Here is a 23,753-nt window from a genome sequence, read left to right as displayed (position 1 = left end):
TATTTATTTGTTTATGCTTGCTTATATGCTAACATTTATCCTGATTCCAGCCTCCTGTGCATCTTGCTTTTAAAAAGGTCAAATCTAAAGAGTAGTGTGTCTTATTTATTTATTTTTCAGTACTGAAAAGTGGTCAGGTTGTCAAAAAATTAAAGATGACTATTTTATTGTTACTGGGGTTTGTACTTAACATTCCAAGGAACTTCTGTTATGACCCTCTTTGTTTTCTAGCTCTTAACTTTCTGAAAAAACTCTTTTGGCCTGAAATTTTTCATGTGTGGTCTAGAGCTAACGCAATTTTTTTGAAACTCCATTTAGCCTTTGAGTTGCGTAAGCAAGTGTATGGTGAGAGGGAAAGGAGAGGGTGTTCCTCCATTTTTATTATGTCTACATTCTTATTATTTTTCATGTAAGTAGATAGCTCAAAATGAGTGTACTTTAAACTACAAATGTTGTGTGTTGTTAGATCCTAAAAATAAGGTACTGTGAGGTCTAAATTTGAATATAAACAGCTTATTATAATAAAATAATAGCTTTTGTACACCGTCAAAATGTTTTAAGTTTGAAGTTGCATAATTGCCTACCGCGGAATGGAGTTTTTAAAAAAATGTAACTGCATAGTTGATTAGAAGTACAGTAGGAATTTCCTTACAACTTAAAACAGTCTATTGACTTAGAAAACTTGGTGTTCAAAGGGAAACTAGAAAACCAGATTTTAAAAATATGAAGCATCTAACTCCTAAATGAAGAGGCCAGATTTTCAGAGATACTCAGCAACCACCAGCTTCAATTGGTCTGAGTTAGCTTAATGATACCTCAAGAGGGCTATATTTTAAAAAAAAATCTGACTGTTAAAGTTCACCTCCAGTCTGCTTAACCATTGCTGCATTCTCTGCTGATGCAGTGGTAAGACTACCTTTGGTGATCATGTTGTGGACTTTCATTAACACATTTTAGCTTCCGGCCCGAGGTGCTGTATTTTGTTTCATTGATAGGAGCATTTTCCCTACACGAGGAAAGCTGATAAGGTTGTGTTCCAGCAGAGAGATAAATTACATGCTAAATATAATGAGATGACAGTGTCCAGAAAATGTTGCCTTGCTCATAAGGGTCCTGCTACGTGAGACATCCGTTAATAATTTTCTGTTAATTCTTTAATCCTCCCTCAATTTAATTACTATAATGTTATGATTGGAAATATATTATACCATTAAAGAAAGGAGCGCTCATAAGAACACTTGTTGGTTTGTTGTTAATATCCATTAATTTGTAATTACTGGGGATTTTCAGTTATTATTTGGGGGTCATGGTATACAGACGTTTTTGACCAAGATAGCTCTCTGGTTCATAGCATAAGAATGGGACGTGAGAGAGTCAGGTCTATGAACAGTATATGTTTGCCAAATGGATAAAGGTTAATAAACCATTTGTGGTCATTAAATATCCCATGGTATTTTTCATAAGAGGAATGGAGTTATCTTTAGGATTCTTGCCACAATTCAGTTTGGTTAACTACAGTTTGCCTATCATAATTTCACCTACAATTTCAGTGTTTCTGACAGCCGTGTAAATCTCTTGGGGGAGAAACTAAGACCTGTAAAGAGCCAAGCGTAATGTCAGTACTTATAAATCAAATAATGATACAAACTGGAGATTTTGTTCTTCACTATCTCTGATAAACTGGCTGTATACTTTTGCTGTTTATTGTTTAGTTGCTGTAACCCAAAGGTATAAGTTAGTCATAATCAGAAAATGACCCTCAGGGAGACGGTGAGATCTTTATCTGTGCTCTGGTCCCTTTGCGCTAACTAAATGGCTGTAAATCTCTAACTAGGGGAAACTACTCTAGTACAGGCATTATGGAGAAAGGCCAGCAGCCTGTCTCTCAGAGATCCAGAGGTAAGGAACTTGCTTGAAAGTATTAGGGGGATGTCTGAGTGGGGCATTAGCAGTGGTGCAGCCAGTAAAACAGTCTAGAGAAGCTGCCATAACTTTGGCTTTGTCTACATTACTGTTTGTCCCAGAGTTGTGAATAAGCCTAGAATGGCTACATTAGAGCCCTTAGAACAACACAGCTCAATCTGTTGAAGTGCAACTTTAGATATCCCAGAGGTCTGTATAATTTACATGGGTGCAGTAGCTCCTGGAGCAGCAGAGAACTGTGAGGATGCAGAAGTGGTTTGAAATCTCCCTTATCCTTCCTCCCTCTTGGGCTGGATGTTCTGTTTTGTTCCACAAAAAGCGGGAGTCTCTAGGTATTGAAAGTGAACAGAAAATGTTTTAAAATACTTGACAAGGATTTTCCTGTCAGCTTCCAGATCAGAATTATTTGCTTAACTTTAGCTTTAGGTATCTTGGAACTCCTCAGGTACGTAGGTTAATATAGGGTTAAATCTGAAACTTATGAACCAGATATGACACAGGAACACTCCCCATCCTAAATTTGCAATAATAAAAAGTAGTTTTTCATGGCTCTATAGATTAGAGAAGCATTTCTTCCATTAGGTCACTTTTTGAGACTTTAGCCAATGTGAATTATCCTGAAAAAAATGGCAGAGCCCAAGTGGTTTACAGACCTCAGGACTACTACAGGTCAAGATGGAAAGTGGTAACACTTAACCAACTTACCCTTCACATCACAAAGGAAATGTCTCATCTATTTAGAGAGTGAGTATATAAATGTCTTCATAACCCTATCTTCAGTGTACTTGTCAGTCAGTTACACTTCCAGGATGGCATTTTTTTCTTTGCTGTATAAACAGTAGCACAGGTATTTACCAAGGGCTGGATTGTAATGTTATAGTCTTGCCTGAGTCAAATAGCTGGGCAGCTCTAAGAGAAAAGCAGGATCCAAATTATTATTTGAAAGTAAGATGAATCCACTTAAGTTGCAAGGTCACTGCTATGTTTTGAACTCATACTTATACCAGCATGCCCCCTAATGTAGACACAGTATTCACTTACGAGGATTTTTTCTGTCCATGTGGGAGCACCACCTCCCCCAAATGACATTAGCTACATCAAGGTGCATCCTTCTCAGCTGACATAGCTGTATCTACACTGTGGATGGTGCCTGCAGGACAGTCTGCTTTCTACTACTCCTGCTCTAGTAGGGGGGCTGGCTGGTGCATTAGGAGTAAGCAAGAGCTCTGTCTGCTGCCCACTCACCTGCAGCACTCCTATCCAGGCTCCAGTGATGTCAGTAGCTTGTCCAAAAGAGCAAGGGGTCTCTTTACATGCCTTCCTTCCTGTGTAGCTGTGCTTGTGACTGAGCCTCAAGCAGTTATTAGCAAACATATGTGTTTCACACCCTTGAGATATGCACTCCTATATGCAACTAGATGTCCAGTAGAATTCTATTTTTAATAGAATTACTGCCTATGTCCATGGATCAGAAATGTATTGTGAATGGTATTTGAATTGAATTGAGCTGGATGTGTGCGATTAAAGGGATGGGTCCATTGGTGCCCATGAAGGCTGTCTATAGATGTGATTCACTCACTCCACTTGTACTCCTAGGAAGAACTTCTGACAAACCAGACAGTGATGTTGGGGTGTAAATCCCAGCAGGGGTTGTGAATGAGTTTTTCTGACATCAGGACCTCCCTGAGGGTAACTGAAGGATGCTCCTGTTCATTCCTTTTGCTGGGGTTAATGAAGAGCAGCTGAGCATAATTAGGCTCGGAGCCTTAAAAAGGAGCTGGGCTTCTTTTCAACTAAGAAACAGTAGGGGGTGACTTGTTTAGAAGAATCCAGGGCAGCGAGTTCCAAAGACACAAGAGCGGCCCGATTAATATTATTATAGTTCTTAAAGATAATTCAGCTGCATGAAAGGATGTGGCCAGAGATTTTGCTAATCTATTTTCTTTTGGTTGCACCAGAAAATAAAATCTGTCTGTAAATCTCAATACCCACAGATATTTTTCTTTGTTTAACTTGGGACTCATGCTGAGTTTCTCTCCAGCTGTGCAGGCCTTGACGGCCACAGAGCGATACGCATACCAGCTTTTTATTTTTACTTTTTTCAAAATGTGGCCGGTGAGAGTGGTGCATTAAATTATTCTGACTAACTCTATCAGTTAGGGCTCAAATTCTGCAAACTCTTTACAGGCAAGATTCCCATTTAAGGCAGGAAAAAAGTTTGTCTGAATAAAAACTGCAGGATTGTGCCTTTAGCAGTCTGCAGAGCAGCAGCTGTTAACATTTTAAAAAAAAAAATACCCCAGAACACAAAGCCCTTATTTCCAAAATGAGTGCACCTTTGTGTACATAATTTCTTCTTCATAAATTTCTCATTTTTAACAAGTCAATATTGGTTGTAGAATTTGTGATTATTATGAAAAACTTGAGAGAGATAAATACAGTAAAAAAAAACAAAATAGGTCAGCATTTCTCTCCCATTCTGGGGACTCCTTGTTCTTTGTTTTCAGATGAATCCACTCCATTAGAATTTTTACAAAGTTTCAGCTTCCATTTTCTACAGAAGAAACTATAACTCTGTGAGTTCAAATACATGTCAAAGTAATACACCTCTTTTGTTTAGAAATAATAGTCTTGCATAGAAAGAAGCCTGTTAAAGTTAGATGTCATATTTATTTCAGATTTGTATCTGAGTTGTAGTGACAGTTCATTAACACTGAGAAAAGGATCTCAAACTTGGAAAATTCACTTCTTAATTCAAGGGTCACCATAAATTACATTTATAAAAAATGTGGTACATGTTATAGACAATCTTACATATTTGAAAGTATTTGCTGTTAAAGGGACATGTGGCACACCATTATTTTCAGCAAGATGAGATGACTCTTGGAAGACCCGTACTATTATCTTTCTTTTATGAGGGATTGACTCTGCCTGTTTTACCTTGGGGAAATTCTTCCTACTAACTGTAATGGCTATCTCCAGTATTCAAACCATAGATAAAAAAGGACTATGCAGTTATAAATACTCATTCTTTGTATGTGCTTTTCAGTAGTGCTATTTTCATGTAGAGTTTTAATTAAGAGATAACTGTCTCCACAGGTTGACTGCAGAAAGCTGAAGTATCCAGCAGAGATATAAATGCCAATGCCAAATCATATGGGCTGGATAGCATACAGGGGGTCTATAATATAAAATGGATTTATAATTAAAAATCACTTATTACAAACTTAGTATGTTATATGAAATAATTAAAACATCTAAAATCTGGTAATTTTGTGTTGTAACATACTACCTACCAGTTTTCATTAAGTTAAGCTGCATATAATACAGCTACAGTAGGAAACTGGAATGCTGGGAGTATAGTCAATATTTTTTTATGTACACTATATATGCTTTATTAGTAGAAATGTATTTACATGCTGGGAAGTTATGGAATAAATTGCATTCAGTAATGCTGAAGCCTCCCTTCTGTGTAAGTGAAAATGTTCTTGTTTCTGATTAATTTATCTAAAAGAAACATGAATTCCAATTTTCACAAACCAGTGACTGTCTGATCTTGGCTTTAAAAGATTCCATTACCTTTAAAAAAAAAATTCAGATCTGGCCCCTCTGTTGTGATGAGCAGCGTATGTGTAGTTCACTGTATTTGCCTAAAGTAACAACATAACTGTGTGGGGGATGGTGAGGGGTGTGTGTGTGCGTGCAGGCGCGCGCGCATGCGTGTGCATAAAAATATGAGGGAGGACCAGTGCTAACGAGGCCAATTCAATGAGGATATATGTGGTCCACTTCCAACGGTTGGTGAGAAGGTGAAAATACCAGATGGGGAAAATTATTTTTGTAGTGAGCTAGCCACTGCCAGTCTCTTTTCAGACCTACTGTGGTGGTGTCAAATTTGCATATGAATTCTAGCTGCAATTTCACGCTGCAGTCTGTTTTTGAAGTTGTTTTGCTCACGTACCGTTCAAGTCTATTACTTAATGTCCCAGGAGATTAAAGTGCTCTCCTACTGGTTTATGAATGTTACCATTCTTGATATCTGGTTTGTGTCCATTTATTCTTTTGCTTGGAGACTGTCTGGTTTGACCAAAGTACGTGAAAGAGGGACATTGCTGACATATGATGGCATATATCACATTAGTAGATGTGCAGGGGAAGGAGCCCCTGGTTGTATGCCTGATGTGGTTAGGTCCTGTGATAGGGATTTTAAATGGTGTTTAATCAGCTAATTGACTAGTTATGTAATTTCCATTGACTGATCAATTAATTGATGAAGGAGGGAACTGCAGAATCACAGCGGGGTTAGCTCCTGGCCCAGGGAGCTAACCCTACTGCGTCTCTGCCTTTTAAATGTATTAAAAGCTGCCAGGTTTTTAATACATTTAAAAGGCTGAAGCTCACCAGAGGGCGGGGATCGGGTGCAAGCCAGGAATCAGTTGATTTCCAGCTGGTTCCTCGTTGCCCGCTACTCCCTGTCTCCCCTGCCCCACCATGAAGATGGTGCTAGGGGGGATGGGAAATGGGCTTTTAAGCAGCAAGGAGTTTGAGAAGTGATTAGTTGAGTCACTAGTCGACTAGTCACTTACATCTCTAGTCTATGATAGTATTGTTTGGAATGGTAATGGGGCTTATTGCAGGGATTGGTTCATGAGTTAGAATTTCTATTACGTAGTGTAGTGTTTCTCAACCTTTTTTTTAATCAAATACCCCTTTAAAATATATAATTACCCCCTAGTAATTACAGTTTCCAGACACAAAGTTTTTTTCTACCACTGTAACATGTTTGTTTAAACAACTTAATCATAGGCAGGTGGTGATGAAATTTTTGGGTGTAAAAAGTACAAAAATAATAGTGTAAAACTTAAAACAAAAATTCAGTTTTCTCTAAATTTCAATTGTGTTGATGTACCCCCAGACTTCTCTCAAGAACCCCTAAGGGTAGTGTGTATTTGCTTCAGGTTAGAGAAACAAACTAACACAGATAACCCTCCGAAAATTTACTTCAGTGGGGACACAAGAATTCTCTCTCTCTCCTTATGCAGGTCATATTTCAGTGGCCCAATCCTGCTGTCCTTGAAGTCAAAAGGTAGCTTGCCATTGACTTCAACCAGAGTAAGGTTGACCTGTAGCAATAAGCCTATACAGTACAAGAAACCAAAACAAAAATCCCAAACTAGTGTCAGCAATTTTTGGCAGCTGGGTCTATGGACTGAGTTTGACTTGGCTTGTGCTGTGTGACTAAGAGAAGCTGTGTAGATCTTACAGCTCAAGCTGGAGACTAAACTTTGAGATTGGTATAGCCTTCTAAGGGAGGTTGTAGATTCTCTGTCATTTGGAGTCTTTAAAAATAGGTTAGGCAAATGGGGATGGTCAAGGTATAGTTGTTCCTGCATCAAGGGGATGCGGGAGAGAGGGAAAGAGATTAAATTTTATCCCCACTTTTCTATGATTCTGTGATTTAGTTGCTAAATTGCATATACCTGAAATTTTTTTCCCAACAAAAAAGAGATAATGAAATCTATGATTTATGGAATATAATTAAAATGTAAAATAAAATGAGAGTTTTATGTACTTTCTGGTGTTACTTTTTAGCACAGTGTATTATTGTAGCAGTCATTTACCATTCAAAATTTTAATAGATATATAGATTTTAGGGCCAAATAGGGAACTTCTAATGCAATCCTTCACACACACACAACAGCAGGAATACGCCTCTCCTACTTTTTTTATCCATTTTATTTTCTCTTAAACATAGTGTTCCTAACATGTTCAATGCTGTTTTCAAAGAAATAAATCTTGTGATCATACAGTTGGTAATTCAGGTGTGAAGTGTTCCAACTTGAAACAAAGTGCTAGCTAACACGGCTACATCTCTATCACTTTGCTAGCATGTGATTGATAACAAATCGAAGATGAAAGATGAGTAGTTACTAGGAGTCAATGTTTTCTTTGTCATAATAAAAGTTTATTGGTAAAAGAAATGCAACAGTCTAATTGATTCTCTGTGTTGGGGTAGCCCATGGAATTTTTCACTGTCATCTGGTGATTTGGTTCAAGATGGAGCATTGCAGGTCTGGGATATGGAGTCTTCATGGGCTGTACTTCCATGTTTAATATTAAAGTAAGTCAGTTCGGTTTTATGTTAGTTGGTTGTGACCCTGGGCTCCTTGAAAGGTGCTAGTTCTGTGGCGGGGGGGGGGGGGGGGAGGGTGTGGACACACCTATCCAGATAGTTGTTCTATTGTGTGAGCTACAAGTTTAGGATGTCCGCTCAGTCCCGTAGGCAGCTTCTATTTTACTTGTCAAGTTGTGGGGAAACATTTTGAAAAGCTAATGCCTTAGGAGCCCAAGTCCCATTTTCAAAAGTTTTGTAGGTATTTAGGAGCCTATGTCTCATTGAAATACAATGGGACTTAGGATCCTTAGTGCCTACACCACTTTTGAAAATGGGACTTAGGCTCCTAAATTATGCAGATGCTTTTGAAAATGTTACCCACAGTCACTGCTTTTGTACTATGACTAGTTCTTCCTTATCTTTTCCATTACTATGTGTCAAATGATTATAGACAATTACAGTCTCTTCCCTTTGCCATCCCCTTCAATAGGTTGCTCTTATCCTATTCATTTCTTTTTAGTTTTTCTATCTGGGAGATGGCCTCTACTGCCACTTTGATTACATATCATTAATTAGGACTGCAGATTTTTGCAGAGCTTTGCAGTCTCTTAAGTTTACCAAAGTTCCTTTTCTATTGTGGGGCCCAAAACTGAACACAGCACTATTTTTTGCAACAGAAGTACATTATGTGTGTGTGTGTTATTTATTCTTTATTGCCTCCGGATATATTTCTGCATTAATGCACTTCATCTAGTCAGCTTTCTTCTGGGTTTTATTTCTTTCTGGGCCAGTTGGAAGAGGGAAGGGGCACATATTATTTCATTCCAAGTTTCTTTTCTTTTTGCTATTTTGACTCACTCCCCACTGGACTTAGCTCAATTTTTCAAACCCTGCAGATTTTCTGTGCTTTTGCTTAAGCTGTTTGAAAGTATCTAAGTGCCATATATCTCCAGATATGGAATTATGTCTTTCAGGTTATTTCTACACATGAAACAATATTAGCCGTATACAGAGGCCTACACAAATCATAAAATCATAGACAGTAAGGGTTAAGGATGTAAAAAATGGAAAAAAAAAGATATTGACCATGTAACCAGCTGCTGCAGCTCCACGCTCTGTGCTCCAAGCAAGACCATTATTTAATGCTTATCTTAATTTGTTGATGTGAATGTTTGATCCCTGGTCAGTAGGAAAGTTGAAGAACAAAATAATAGTTTTATTAGCTTCTGGGAAATCTATGGGAATATCATCAGACTTTCCACAGGCCAGTCATAACTCATTGAAAGGTCAGATGACCAGTCTAAAGTTGAGGTGTGACTGGGAAAGGAAAGGTGGGGAAAATATGATTTCCTTATTAGCACAAAAGGTTGGATTCACTTGCAGGCAGTACTTGTTAGGAACTGTTGGACAAAAATAATTGTTTTGAGTGGGTAGGTGGGTTTTTTTTCTACTTTTAATCTCAGTGATTCTGTGTTTCTTCTTTGTTGCCTGAATAAGACAGTGTGGGTGCCATATTGTGCCATTATACTACTATAGTGTACTGCTTACAGTACTCAAAACCTGTTCCATTACACCGATAATTCATCTAGGTTGATAGAAGCATTCTTTCATTGACCTAGCCATGTGAACTTCAAGGGTTACTATGGCATTTTGCTGCAGCACTATTGAATACATTTGAATAATTGAAGAAATTTTCAGTGAACTTGATGGACGTAACCCTTTTGCAGATAACAGTGTATTAGATAATTAAAGTTTGCATAATCAAGCCAGTGTTGTGCATAAAGAGAAGGATGAAACGAGAAGAGAGGGAAAGCAAGAGCATCTTGAAAACTATAAATGCATGGGTTTCATTACAAATCTATGACAAGTTCATTTGCTTCAAAGGGTATACACCTTCAACTTATTGAGGTTGGGCTGGTCTGCAGTGAGATGTTCAAAATCAGCCTTAAATATTTGTTCTAACATGTTAGGTTTTTATAGCTTCCTTCCTCTCTCTTCCCCTATCTTTGAAATAGCTGGGTAGGTATTTCTGTTATTATTTAATGAATGAAATATAATGGTTCTTTACATCTGTTTTTATATATGCTAAATAACATAAGTCCACTGTCAAAAAATAAGTTGTGAAAGTCATCCATAAATGCACTGCAAGAAAATTGAATCATGCTGCTGGTTTAATAGCTTTTCAGCTGGGTTCTGTGCCTTGTTTCCTACTCTTCCTATGAGCCTCCTTTTGGAGTCTTGAAAATTCCCATTCTTCCCCCCAAATTTCTTCTTCAGCTAATAACCCTGCATTTGGCTGACCATTCTGAGTTGGGCATGGAGTTACTAGATCAATTGAAGGTATTCTTTGTCCCTTGAGCCAAGTTCTAATCTCAGAATTCAGTTCCTTACATAGTAATGTATTGTGCTTTCGACTAGAGAGTTAAGCCAGAGAGGGAAATATGGCATGTGGAAAAGCTAAGCAAACAGTTCTGTGGGTAGAACAGAGCAGTTTTACTTCCATGGAAACCACCCAATTACATCTTAGAGTCTGGTTAAAACTAAATTTGAGAAATCTGATATACCGTGGGACCTGCTATATTCAGTCTGGAAACAAAAACAAAGGAGTGAAAAAGGCAACACAATAGTGGGAACATGTAAAATGGAAACAGAAAGAGGAGGTAATTCAAGATATTAATATCAACAATATATTATTAATCTGAAATGCAACATGAGTCACTAGCACGTTTACCTAGTGTAATTGTACTACTGAATACCATTAGAGTAAAAAAAATTCCTCTTAATTTTTTCCATTATTTTACTGCTGTGTTTTCAGTTTATATATGATAGTGGAGGTGAAGCTAATTTTCTAATTAATTCAAGCATGTGATACAGCTACTTGGTTTCCAGACAGAGTGCTCCATCTACAGGCAGGATATTTTATTTAAAAATTTGCCAGTATCTCATTTCATGTACAAAATCAACTGTGTTTTAAATTACTTAGAATACTAACAGAGTGTTGCTTTTATAAATGAAGAGTTTGCAAAAACTGATTCTATTCTTTGACCATGTATCAATGTAAATTTCACTGTAGGTAATCATGCATCTTATGGGCATGAGATCAGACTTTTTTTGAATAGCAGTATATATTGGGACCATACATTTGCTTTATGCCTTCTCATGCTGCCTTGTCAGGGTATAAAGGGAGAAGTGGCCATGACCCTCACAGTTCAATCTTCCTGACCATGGCAGTGCTATTTTTTGTTTCTAGCTTAAAAATATACCTTTTCAGTGAAGACTTGACTCCTCCTTAGATGTGGACACTCCTCAGATGTAGCCACTCGACCAGAAAAAATGATGGAGGAAAAGAAACATGCATCTATGTACACCTTCCAATATAGCAGCGTAAAGTACCTCACACTGACCAACATGAAGGACTTTGAACTTTCTGAATAGGGTTTAAACTCAATCTTCAGCAGACTTATTGGTCTGGTCAATGGACACAGTTGAAGCCTATTCTTTCTGATGAACAGCCTTGTGATGTCCTGAATAAATGTTTGGTGCATAAAACCTTTATTCTCAAGAACTCAATTCTAGTAATGTGTGACTAGAAACTGCATCTACTAGAGCAATATGTGTATACCACATCAGACCCAGAGGAAGTTAATGCTTCCAAAGAATGGTTAAAAGGATTCCTCAGTCATATCCTACAACCCAGCAAAAGGAAGGCAGGAAAGAAAAGACACCATCAAAATTGGTGCAGGCTACACTGAGGGCAACTGCCTCTGCCTGTGGTACCAGTTGCCTCTTTACTGATATTAACACTCACAGTCACCACATTGGCATTGAGCTCAGTGCCCTCTCTTCTATTGTCAACAGTATCTTCATTTATAGCCTGCACTGCACTTGATGTAAGGGTGACACTGAAGGACAGCCAAGTGAAGCCTGAGTTTGTCAGGAGATATGACTCAAAAGAGGATGAGAAACTTTTTAAGGGGCAAGACATCCAAATCCACTACTCTGGCAGGTATGATGCACAGAAAGTTGGTACTGGCATTCATGAAGACACTAATATTGACAACTACACTGATTTACGGGCCAAAGATATTCTCTCAGTCATCACTCTCCCTCCAAGGACATTGTTGGTATTGGAGCACTGTCTGGCACCAGGATTTGAGCAGAGGCATTGCTCCATGGCACCACTGTTCAAAAAGTCTTACCCTTCTTCACCATCACTGTATTAAACTTTCTCTCTAGGATTGAGCAGGGATGCAGAACACATATGACATGCCAGTTTGGACATACTAGAGACCATGAATGTGAGTATCTTGCTGTGGATCACTGTCAAATATGTCTAGGAAGAAAAGGGCAATCAGGCTGCCCGTAAACTCCTAGGAGCTGGAAGAAGTAGATAGACAACAGTATCCCCAGTGACCATTGAAAGAATTGTTGTTTTTGCCTTTTGAGACCATTACAATAGTCCCAGTCCCACAAGGGATGATTTTAAGACTTTTCAGATTTTTCTATATTGTGTCTCAGAGATCTAGAGATAAATTAGTAGTTACACAACAGATATTCCAGAATCTCTTTGACATTTTGATGGCATCAGTCCTAGCTAGAGTTGCTTTCCCCATTAATGACGATAGACTGGAGCCAACCAATGGGCATTTCTACCCATCTTTCAGAACTCACAGGTAATACAATGGCCATCCATTACATAAACATGTTATTCGCCCGTCTGCCTGGAGACCACCAAGTTCTTAGAACGCAGTGACTCCAATGAGCCTTCATCCCTTGGAAGTTTGTAACAGTCTATCAAATTTCCTGAGCAGGTAATCTGTAACCTTTCATGAAAGGCCCTTATACAGATTTAGCATGAGATTACTATTCTGCCACTGCAGTCTCCCATTGTAGACTTCTTTGATATCACAATGTCAAATGTCAGAATTTTGGCTCCAGAGGAGTTCTGAGTTTAGCATAATTGTCAGATGCCTTCCTTCATCAGTGAAATAGAGGCATGCTCTGCGTCTTTCCTCTGATTATCCCGATTCCAAGTGTGAGCATCAAGATTGAAAGAACAAAGCCATTTTCGTAGATGCCTATTGACCAAGACAGTTTTGGATGACAGACTTACTGCAGATGTCCATTCATCCCCCAAACCAGCTCTCAAACCATCTGGATTTGATCTCCATTTCAAGGCCAGACATTCCATTTAGACTCAGAGACACTGCATTTGATAGCATGTTTAGAGTCTGGTTAAGTCCTCAGACAGAGACTGCTTCTAACAGACTCAGGAAATAATATACAGAAATGGAAAACATGTATCAGAAGTCTGTGCTCTCCTAATGGAAGAAGTTCTTAGTATGTGACCTCATTGTAAGTTCATTCCTAAACTGATCTCAGACGTGTATCAAAACCAGTCGGTCAATCTCTCTCTTCCTAAAGCCATGTTCTATACTGAAAGAAAAGTTACACACATTAGTTGTATTCATGAGTTTGCTTTACTATAATGACAGGATTACACTATTAACCTTCTATTTTCAGTTGTAGTTGGCCATTGTAAAGGTCAAGCCATCTCTTCACCAAGAATATTGAAATGGATCTCACAGTGTTACAAATGGCTGGTGCATTTATCCCTCCAAACATCAAGGCTCACTCCACCTGAACATAGGTTATATGGTGTAGATACTTCAAGCAAGTGCCACTATCAGAAATTAGCAGTGTAGAGTAATCTTTTGATATTTGCCAAACACAATACCTTAGACATAGTTGCTAATTCAGGTACCAAGTTTGGAGGAGAAGTCCATATTTATTTGAAACGCTGAAACTCCTCAATCCTACCATACCATTGCTTTGCTTTGGGATCTATCTCAACCTATATTCGAGGAAGAAAGTATGGTTTCTTAATCTATACGAACAGTGGTCTTCAAGCTGTTGTCAGAGTGGTTCCCCCACCCCACTTTTTTTCAACTGCAATGAGCTTTGAATTGTGAAAGAACATCTGTAGGGATCCTCCTTCCTTTCTGCTCTCCCATGGAGCACAAAGAGAGACAGGTACCTGTGCAACCCCAACAGACATTGCAATTCAAAGGACTCCATGCAGAAGATACATACATAGCGACACTAGCCTGCACATAATTACTACATATCAAAGACCCACAATTATTGTGGGGTAAGTAACCATTCTTTACTAGCTGTGGATTTTCATTTCAAATACCAAATGTATCAATATCAGTCTCTAGCTTTTAGCTAAATGTGTGTGGTTTTATGCTTAAATAGGAAATATTTTTCATTGTGTATGGGCTCATCTAGACTATGCCAAAGTGATGAAAGAGGATATGGATCTCCCCCCCCCCCTTTTTTTCAAAAAGCTGCGTAAACCTCAGTTTTTGAGGAAATGCAGCTTTTTGAAAAAGGAGGGGTTTGCCGTAAAAGCCATGTCCAAACTACTTTCACTTTCAAAAGCAAGATTGGAAGAAGATATGCAAATTCCTCTTTTGGCACTTTGGTGTAGTCTAGATGAGCCCTATAGAACAGCTGAGGAATATGTGTACATTAGTTTTTTAACAAGTTACTAGTCTAACAGACATCATATATCTTGCTTTTAGTAAGGCTTTTGCTACGGTCCCAAATGACATTCTTAAAACCAAACTAGGACATTGTGGTCTAAATAAAATTTTTATATGAGTGTGCAACTGGCTGAGAGACTGTTCTCAAAGAGTAGCTCTCAGTTGTTTGCTGTGAAACTTAGGTGTATATAAAAGGGTCCTGTGGGGCTCAGTCGGTATTTTGCTAACTGAATATGAGCCAACCATGTGATCCATTAATGACTTCAAGAATGGAGTGTGAAATATAAAATTTGTCTAACTGGTCCAGTACATAGAACTAGAATCATTTCTGAGAATGCTACCTGGAATCCATGGACTTCAGTCTCTTACCTCGCAGCTTAAATGTGGCCTCTAGGACCTCTCTCCTATCCTTACCTGTTATTGGTACTTATTTGGACTATGACCACTAGCTCCTTCCTAGCTCTACACAAGCGTCTATCCAGATGTCTAGAGTGATCTGCAACCTTTGCAACAGACTCGCAAATTTTCCATGCAGTTCTGGTGGTCATTGGAAACACAAATATCTGGGTTTCTGATGATCAAATCCAGTATAACTGTTATGTGTTTGTTCCTAATAACTGGAGTTCCCTCCCCTAAAAGTGGAGTTAAGCTCTGAAGTGAGCTTCCCTGGGAGATTGTGGAATCCCCTTTATTGAAGGTTAAAAAAAACCATAAGTGAGACAAACAACTGTTATGGATGGTCTAAGTTTATTTGGTCCTGCCTCAGTACAGGGGATTTGACTTTAACTTCTCGAGGTTCCATTTCAGCCCTAAGTTTCTCTGATTTTCTTTTATAATAATTTAATTTCAGTCTTTTGGTAAGGTGGATACAAAGCTTGATAGGCCAACATTTCACTGATTTTAATAGTTAATGTTTGCTTTCCTCTTAATGGATATCCATAGTTTGAAATAATCTATAATCCCTCACTTCTACGTTGCTAACATCCTTGCTTCTCATCAGAGGCAGTTATTGCAAACCCTGATTTCTATATATCTGTGATCTCAAGCATAACATTTCATGCTGTCTTTTCACTTTTGCCTGCCTTTTCTATCAAAATGAGGAGGTGGGACTTTTCATAGGTAGGATTCTTGCTCTGAAATATATAGGAATCTTGATTTCTGAATGCTTTTATTATGCCTCCCTGCCTACAAAATGGAGCAGATATGCAAAGTGGAAGGATGGTGCAACATGTGTATGTTTGTCTGACACGTTTCCTCAAGCCAAAAAGAAGTATTAGGTTTTACTTTATTAATGCCTCTGGCCCTTACAGTGCTCTTTAAAAGTCAGATTTAAAAGAGTAAAAAATAATTTATTTTACAAAATGCTGGAAAAGCAAACATTTTTATTCATATGTTACTTACTTGGGACCATCTACTACACAGCATAGTCTAGGGGATTCCTTTTGTTACTACTCCCTGCAGTAGTTGGTGACCACAAGATTAAACCATATATTGTGACATTTAAGCCTTTAAAACCATTTGTATTGTGTACTACAATCAAGTATTTTTGCCCACCCTGGTTTTTTTGTTTTAATACATGAATATCCTTTCAATGATATAGAAAGGACTTCATTTATCTCTTGTGATATCCTGACCCATATTTTAAAATATTTTATTTTTATTTTTTCCATAGGTCCTCCCATGCCATCCTCTTCATCTAGTCCATCTGTCATTGAACATTTACATTCCCTTCCTCCATCACCCAGTCTCCATGACAACCAGAGGTGGTTGCTAAGTACTAATGCCATCCAGCCAGTTCAGGACTCTGATACAGATGAGGACTATACCACCAGCACTTACCTAGTACAGACCGGTACTGTTTCAGTTTGTGTCCCAGATCATGGTAAGAAGAGGACAACTTGTCCATAGTTTGAATACGCTTTCTTATTTTCCATCCTGGTACAGAGCAGTCAGATAGGAGTGAAGAAATTAAAATTACTCAATATGTTAAATGTATCTTCTTTTAATTTTCGCGAGTGCATGTGTACTTTCTGGAATGAATGCAAATAAGCAAGAGTAGAGACTGACCTTATGTAATATATAAGATGAAAGTAGTTTATTATTTTAGAAGTAGTAGTCACATACCAGTGGTGACCACTACGTGATAACTCATAGTGATGGTCTGACTACTCTACATTTGTGTTTCTTTTCAAATGGTAAACTAAAGTTTCTTAAACTGATGTGATACTTAGCTTCAACATTATAGGGGTATGTCCTACTGACTCACTTCCAAAAAAACAAAGGTCACGAACACATTGGGGCTGATACTGCCTAAAAGATATTGCTGCAGATAGTGCAGCATAGAGAAACTCTCTGTGTGGTCAAGATGTAATCCTATATCCAATATGTAAGAACAGTCGTGTGATGAGAATGGGAGTCAGTCACTCCAAAGCAAATAATTTTTCAAACCTGCCAATGTGTAACATAAGAAGTCAAAATATGTGACAAGTGACCAAAATGGCACTTGTACTTGATTGTTCATCAGGCCATAATAAACAGCAAATAGTAGATTTAAGCTATAAAACTGAGTATTAAGGATTCTTTTATCATATGAATTAAACCAATTGTTAAAATCAGCAAAATGGAAAAAACAAATTTATCATGCACAACGAGGGCTTGATACCCAAACCCAGGGCTCAACAATTAGAGTAGATTATAGCCCAACATGGCGCCGCAGCATGGTCTGCGCATGCGCAGCATGCTGAACCGCGCAGCTGACAAGCGGGGCTTGCCACAGCTTGGCGAGCCCTGCCCAAACCTATAGTGACTCAGCTTGACTTTGACCATTTGAGCTCAAAGAATAACTGGTGTTCTCTTTGTGGGCTAGAGGGGGACTTCACACATGTTTAACAGTTGGTTATAAATCTATCTGCTAAACTGCAGTAGAATGTCAGGCTATGTCTACACAGCAGCGTTATTTCAGAATAACATAGTGCGTATCTACGCTACACGCCTTTATTTCGAAATAAAGTTGAGCTGGAGGACTTCTTACCCCAGTTCATGGTAATCCTCATTTCACGAGGAGTAAGGGAAGTTGAAGGAAGAATGCTCTTTCCTCAACTTCCTGCTGTGTAAGCAGCGCTAGAAGCCAAATGAAGCTATTTCTACTTCTGCTATGCAATTGACGTAGCTGAAGTTGCATAGCTTAATTCCACTTTAGCCCTGCTGTGCAGACCAGTGTTTCTCAACCAGTGGTACGAGTACCCTCAGGGGTACTCGAGAGAAGTCTGAGGAGATACATCAACATAACTGAAACTTGGAGAAAACTGAACTTTTGTTCTAAGTTTTACAGTGCTTTATTATTTTTGTACTTTTTACACCCAAATATTTAATCGCCAGCCAGGCTACGATTAAATTGTTTAAACAAATGTGTTGCAATAGTAGAAAAAAATGTGTGTCTGAAAATTGTAGGTATTGGGGGTACTTACAATTTTTTTAAAGGGGGTACTTTATAAAAAAAAAAAAAGGTCAGGAAGCACTGGTGTAGATGTACCCTTACAGAGCAGAGATACTAAGTTCTGTTCCAGGTTCTGAAGGAATTGTGCTGAAGTGCAGTGGTTCCCAGCCAAGGCTCCAGCACCCCCTGGGGAGCCAAAAGCAGATAGTCCATCAAGCAGCATCAGCATTACACTTTCTGGGGCCCAAAGCAGAAAGCTGAAGCTTGGGGACATGAGCCCTGCAACCTCAGGCTAAAGTCGCAACCTCAGCAATGTACCTTTGCAGGGGTTTCTGTGGCATGGGACCACAGGCATTTGCCTTGCTTGCTCCCCCTACTTTTAGGTTCAGAAAAATCATTGTTGTGACACAAGCGAACAGTTGAGTTTTTATAGCATGGGCCTCAGAAAGAAAAAGTTTGAGAACTTCTGGTATAATGTTTAGAGCAGTAATTGGTTAGAGACAGGATAGCCAAGCATATAGATCTTGTACCTTCACTTGAAAAGGCCCTGTGCCTGAGTAGATAAGATCTAGAAGTGCTATATTAGTGACTTGGATAAAGATTTTCAAAAGTAACAGTAATTTTGGGTGCTCAACTTGAGACATTTTAGAGAGGTCTGATTTTTCAGAATCTAGAAACTAAATGCTTTCTGAAAATTAGTCCCTTTAAAACTATCTCAAATTGACCAACCAGAAGTTTAGGAATTGCTATATGAATTGGGCTTCAGGGCCTAAAATGTTAACATAATTCAATCCTGTGCAAAGTTAATTATTGTTAAACAGGATTCAGGGTTTGCTATACAGAGATCTCAGCCTGCTTAGTACCATGGCAAATATACCATTTAACGGCCTTTTAACCTTTTTTAATTAAAGGTACAGAAAAGAAAGAAAAACAGTTAAAGCATTTGAAAGGTAAAGGACTAAGTAAAGCAGTGGTCCCCAATCTTTAGAGGCTTCTGGGTGTCCGGGAGGTGGGGCCACTCACGTGCCGGGCGCCCGGGGGCGGGGCCGCGCGTCCAGGGGCACGCCAGGGGACTGGGATGCCCTTGCACCCGGTGCCAGCGTGTGCCCTAGGGCTGGGGCCGCCCGAGTGCCTTGTGCTGTGGGCCCGGGGCCGGTGCTGCCGCCCGAGCCGCGCGCCTGGGGCCGGCACCGGCGCCACTTGAGCACCGCGTGCCCGAGCGCCTGCATGTGCCCCAGGGCTGGGGCCGCCCGAGTGCAGGGGGCAGGGCCGACCCAGGTTGTTGGCGGGTGCACACGAATTCCCTGGCGGGCGCCATGGCGCCCGCAGGCACCGCATTGGGGACCACTGAAGTAAAGCTTTCATTTTAACAACATTTTGTATTCCCTTTCCCTTTAACTGAAGATCGTTCTAGAAGGAAAAATGCATTGTTTTGACAGTCCCTTAGGTGGTATCAAAGCTGGACATAACTGTCCTTTTTTGGGGGAAAAGAAGTTACCTGAAGATACAGTAGATGCAAGAGGAAGACAAAGGACAGAGTAGGCCAGTTACTTAATGGGGAGGGAGAAGCAATAGCAGAAATTACAGAAGTGCAAAATGATGTTTTTGTTTTTCACTAAAAAGGAGAGTAGTAGCAATTGGATGCCTAAAATAGTGAATGCCAGTGAAAATGAGGTAGGATCAGAAGATAAAGTAGGCAAAAAACAAGTTAAAAATAACTGAGACCAGTCAGATGTCTTCAAGTCAGGAGAGCCTGATGAAATACTTCCTAGAATACTCAAGGAGATGGTTGAGGAGATATCAGAGTCATTATTGATTATCTTCAAAAACTCATGGAAGAAGAGAGAAATTCCAGAGGACTAGTAAAGGGTGAATAAAGTGCCTATCTATAAAGGGGGAAATAAGGACAAGCCAGGAAATTCAGACCAATGAGCTTCACTTCAGTGCCCAAAAAGACAACGGAGCAAATAATTTGGCAATCAATTTGCACACACCTAGAAGATAATAAGGTGATAAGTAACAGCCAGTGTGGATTTGTCAAGAATAAATCATGTCAAATCAACCTGAAAACTTTCTCTGACAGGGTAACAAGCCTCGTTGGGAGGGGTAGGGGAGCATGACATATGCTATAAAGCTTGACTTCAGTAAGGCTTTTGATACTGTCTTGCATGAATTTACAAAGAGAGTACATTTACAAAGTTTGCAGGTGATTCCAAGCTGGGAGGAGTTGCTAGTGCTTTGGCAGATAGGATTATAAATCAAAATGATATAGACAAACTGGAGAAATGGCCTAAAGTAAATAGGATAAAATTCAGTAAGGACAAGTGCAAAATACTTCACTTAGGAAGGATTAGTCAGTTACATGGGTATAAAATGAGAAATGACTGCCTAGGAAGGATCACAAGCTAAATATGAGTCAACAGAATAAGGTTGTCGCAATAAAAGCAAACATCATTCTGAGATGTATTAGGAAGAATGTTGTAAGCAAGACATGAGAAGTAATTTTTCCACTCTACTGTGATGATTGGCCTCAACTGAAATATTTTCTCCAGTTTCGGGTGCCAGGTTTCTGGAAAGATGTGGACACTTTGGAAAAAGTCCACAGAAGAGCAACAAAAATGATTTAAGTTCTAGAAAACATATACCTATGACGGAAGATTGAAACAACTGGGTTTGTTTAGTCTGGAGAATAGAAGATTAAGGGGGAATACAATAAAAACTTTCAAATACGTAAAAGGTTGTTAGGAGGAGGAGAGTGAAAAATTGTTCTCCTTACCTTCTGAGGATAGGACAAGAAGCAATGGGCTTAAATTGCGTCAATGGCAGTTTAGGTTGGATAGTAGGAAAAACCTGCCATTAGGCTGGTTAAGCACTGGAATAAATTGCCTAAGGAGGTTGTGGAATTTCCATCACAGGAGATTTTTAAGAGCAGGTTATTCAAACACCTGTCAGCGATGATCTAGATAGTGCTTGGTCCCTCCATGAGTGTGGCACACAGGACTAGATGACCCTTCCAGTCCTATGATTCTATGAGCTGCTGCTGTAAATCTAATCTCATTCCATCTCATGTGGTATATGGGATTCTACTGGAGCTGGTAAGGGTGGTTAATGACATTTAGATTCCTCTCTTGGCCTGGTCTGGTCAGGACATCTCTAAGTCATCATGACAAAGGCCTGGGATCCCAGGAAATGAAGCAAGATGTAGTAACTATGATGGTGACACTCACACCAATAACCTCCATTTGTTCTTCTGTCAATTCTTTTGTATTCTTCTCCCCAAAGCCTCTTTCTTGAAGGACCAAATGAGGTAAATGACAGATCATACAGTTCATCCCGTCATTGTGTTTTCTACCAATTAGGTCTAATATCTAATACATCAATTTTGGTTCATTAATTTCTAGTTCCATATCTTCTGCTTTTAACCAAGCATTATTTCAGTATAGTCCTTGAACTGTATCAGTAAGTCTTTTAGTTTAGGTTAATTTACTTTGTTTCCTTTTCATATCTTTCCCTATCAATATTTGTCACGATCAGTTATTGTAACATTTTATGAACTTTTACATCCTTTTTACCATTTGAGAAAATTTGTCTGCCCAGTCATTAGAACAAAATCCAAAATAACTAGTCACTTGGCTCTGAGTTCAGATGTTAGCTCTAAATGAAGTAAACTGTCCAACTTCTTAGTGAATTTATTTGCTGTATGGGAAAATGATATTTGGCTTCTGTCCAGGGGAAAAGAGACTTCCTTAGTATAAAGGGCTCTAAAGGGCACAAAAATGTGAAAAGATTGTGATGTCTTGTCCAGGCAACAGGGTATTCTGAGAAGGTTTTTTTACTCACTCACTTTCATGTCTGCAGAACATTGCCTGACATGCCAATGCAGCAAAACATAACCCGGTACAAAAATGAGTAGGGCTGCAGATTTCTCTCAGTGCAGAAAAATGCAGGATACTCATTTTCTCTGTGACTTCTTTGTGTGTCCATGGTTTACCACATGGGAAGGATCTCAGTGAACTGCCTCACTGACCTGATGCAGAAAGCAGGGCCTGTGGAGGAAGGTGTTGGAACACAAGCCCATCCTGTACTCACCCTGCAGCAGTGGCTCCTGTGTACCATGAGACTTGGCCCAGCAAACATTGTAACCTGACTAACAAGGTTTCAGTGCCACTTGCTAGATTCCTGCCCCAGGTTTCATGACAGAGGGGCAGCATAACCAAACTTGAATTGTGCTTTGCTCTGTGTGCTACATAACAACACCCTTAGCAGGTAGCCGTGTGGAACACAGGAAATTCCCATGCCCAACATGAATGTGGGGAGGGATTGTTCTGTGCCTTTCCCTCCTCCCTGGGGACGTAAAATCCCATTTAATTGGTTAACTGGTTTAGAATATTGTTTACTCAGTTAACTGATTAAAGAGGAAGTGAGTGGAGGGCGGGGATGCTCCAGTCCAGCCAGAGAAGCTCTTGCCTGTGGGGTGCCTGGGCCCACCAGGGACAGAGGCTGCTTCAGACACCAGAGCAGCCCCTGTCTACAGTGGGCTCCTCATGGCTGGAGCAACTTCCTTTCCACACAGCAGGCGGAGAACTGCCCCTATTGGGTAAATGGAATCAGTAAGCATCACCTTTACAGGTGATGCTCACCAGTTAACCTGTCACATCCCTATCCCCACCCCTTCCAGGGTGTCCCTTCCTCACCAGATTAGAGCTGTGGTGCGAGGGCAAAGGGGGCTGCTGCAGGTAGTCATTGGCCAAAGCATTTTTCTCAAAAATTACAGAGCATTCACTACATGACTCATGACTGCTCTGGTGATATTTGATTACAAAACAATGCTGTGACGTATCTGCAACCTTAACAATGAAAGAGCTAAGCAAACCATCAATCCTTCCTCCACCCACCAAAGGGGAGTGCAGTAGCAAGGGGTGACTGCTCTAATGTTGAGTCGCTCAGTTGTTGCTATCTACTTTTGTGATGAAAGATTTCTACCCCCCTAGTTTCTTGCTGATCTCCCCAGCATACAGCCACATTAGTCAGGACGGACACTACCTTCTAGATTTAGCAAAGACTATTCTTTGCTTTGTAGTAGAGCTGTTATGGAATAGCTTAGTATCTTCAAAGTACTTTTAAAAGGAAAGCTGTGGCCGGCAGTCCAAAATTTAATACTTTTCCTCCTATGTTTACATATCCCCTGAGGGGAAAACAGTTGAATTTGGGTTTTCAAATGTTGAATTGATTATAGTTTAAGAAAATAAAAAATTAGACACATTTAAAACTTAGGTTTTAATTTACGAGTGATGACAAGGTCTGTGAACATTCAACACTTACAGTTAACAACAAATGGAGAAAAAATGGACATAGAATCAATGTGATTTGTCCTGCACGTAGCAACTATGCAGCTGTCATGATAGTAGAATTCATGGTACGTGCACTGCAAAGTACTACATAGTATTTAAGCTATTAATTCTAGTTGTCTTATGTATGCGTTACAAAGATTAAAAATTGACTCAAGGAGAAAACAAAGGAAAATTAAAAACCGCAATGTGTTGAGTCCAGGAAAGGAGCGTAATGGGGAACTGCAGGCATTAGTCTAAAATACAAGTCTTGTTCCTAGACCATAAGCAGGAGGAGAAGGTTAAATAGTATTCAGATGAAATTTGCATATGGTAAAAAATTGAAAGGAAAGAACAGAAGAAATTAAATTGCTAAGGGCATGTTCAAAATACGGGAGGCCCCA

The 23,753-nt window shown here is 39.4% G+C and overlaps 1 protein-coding gene across 20 annotated transcripts in view; it reads left to right on the top strand.

Annotated features, from left to right (window-relative positions):
- Window positions 1-23,753, top strand: part of TENM3 (teneurin transmembrane protein 3) — a 2,279,325-nt gene that overhangs the window by 1,997,951 nt on the left and 257,621 nt on the right. For 12 of the 20 annotated variants that reach the window (XM_075930245.2, XM_075930244.2, XM_075930249.2 and 9 more), the window contains one exon: window positions 16,259-16,468. The exons of 5 other annotated variants lie outside the window; for them this stretch is intronic. In XM_075930245.2, the coding sequence (XP_075786360.1) occupies window positions 16,259-16,468 (210 nt within the window). Of the gene's footprint in view, window positions 1-7,919; window positions 8,045-11,288; window positions 13,394-13,468; window positions 14,190-16,258; window positions 16,469-23,753 lie in introns of those variants that run through there. 3 more of the 20 variants (XM_075930260.2, XM_075930254.2, XM_075930261.2) reach the window with 3 other exon arrangements.

Source organism: Pelodiscus sinensis, chromosome 4 (assembly GCF_052426305.1).
Source record: "Pelodiscus sinensis isolate ZL-2025 chromosome 4, ASM5242630v1, whole genome shotgun sequence".
Lineage (NCBI taxonomy): Eukaryota > Metazoa > Chordata > Testudines > Trionychidae > Pelodiscus > Pelodiscus sinensis.
Note: the sequence above shows the minus strand (reverse complement) of the source record. Positions and strands in the feature narration are given on the sequence as shown.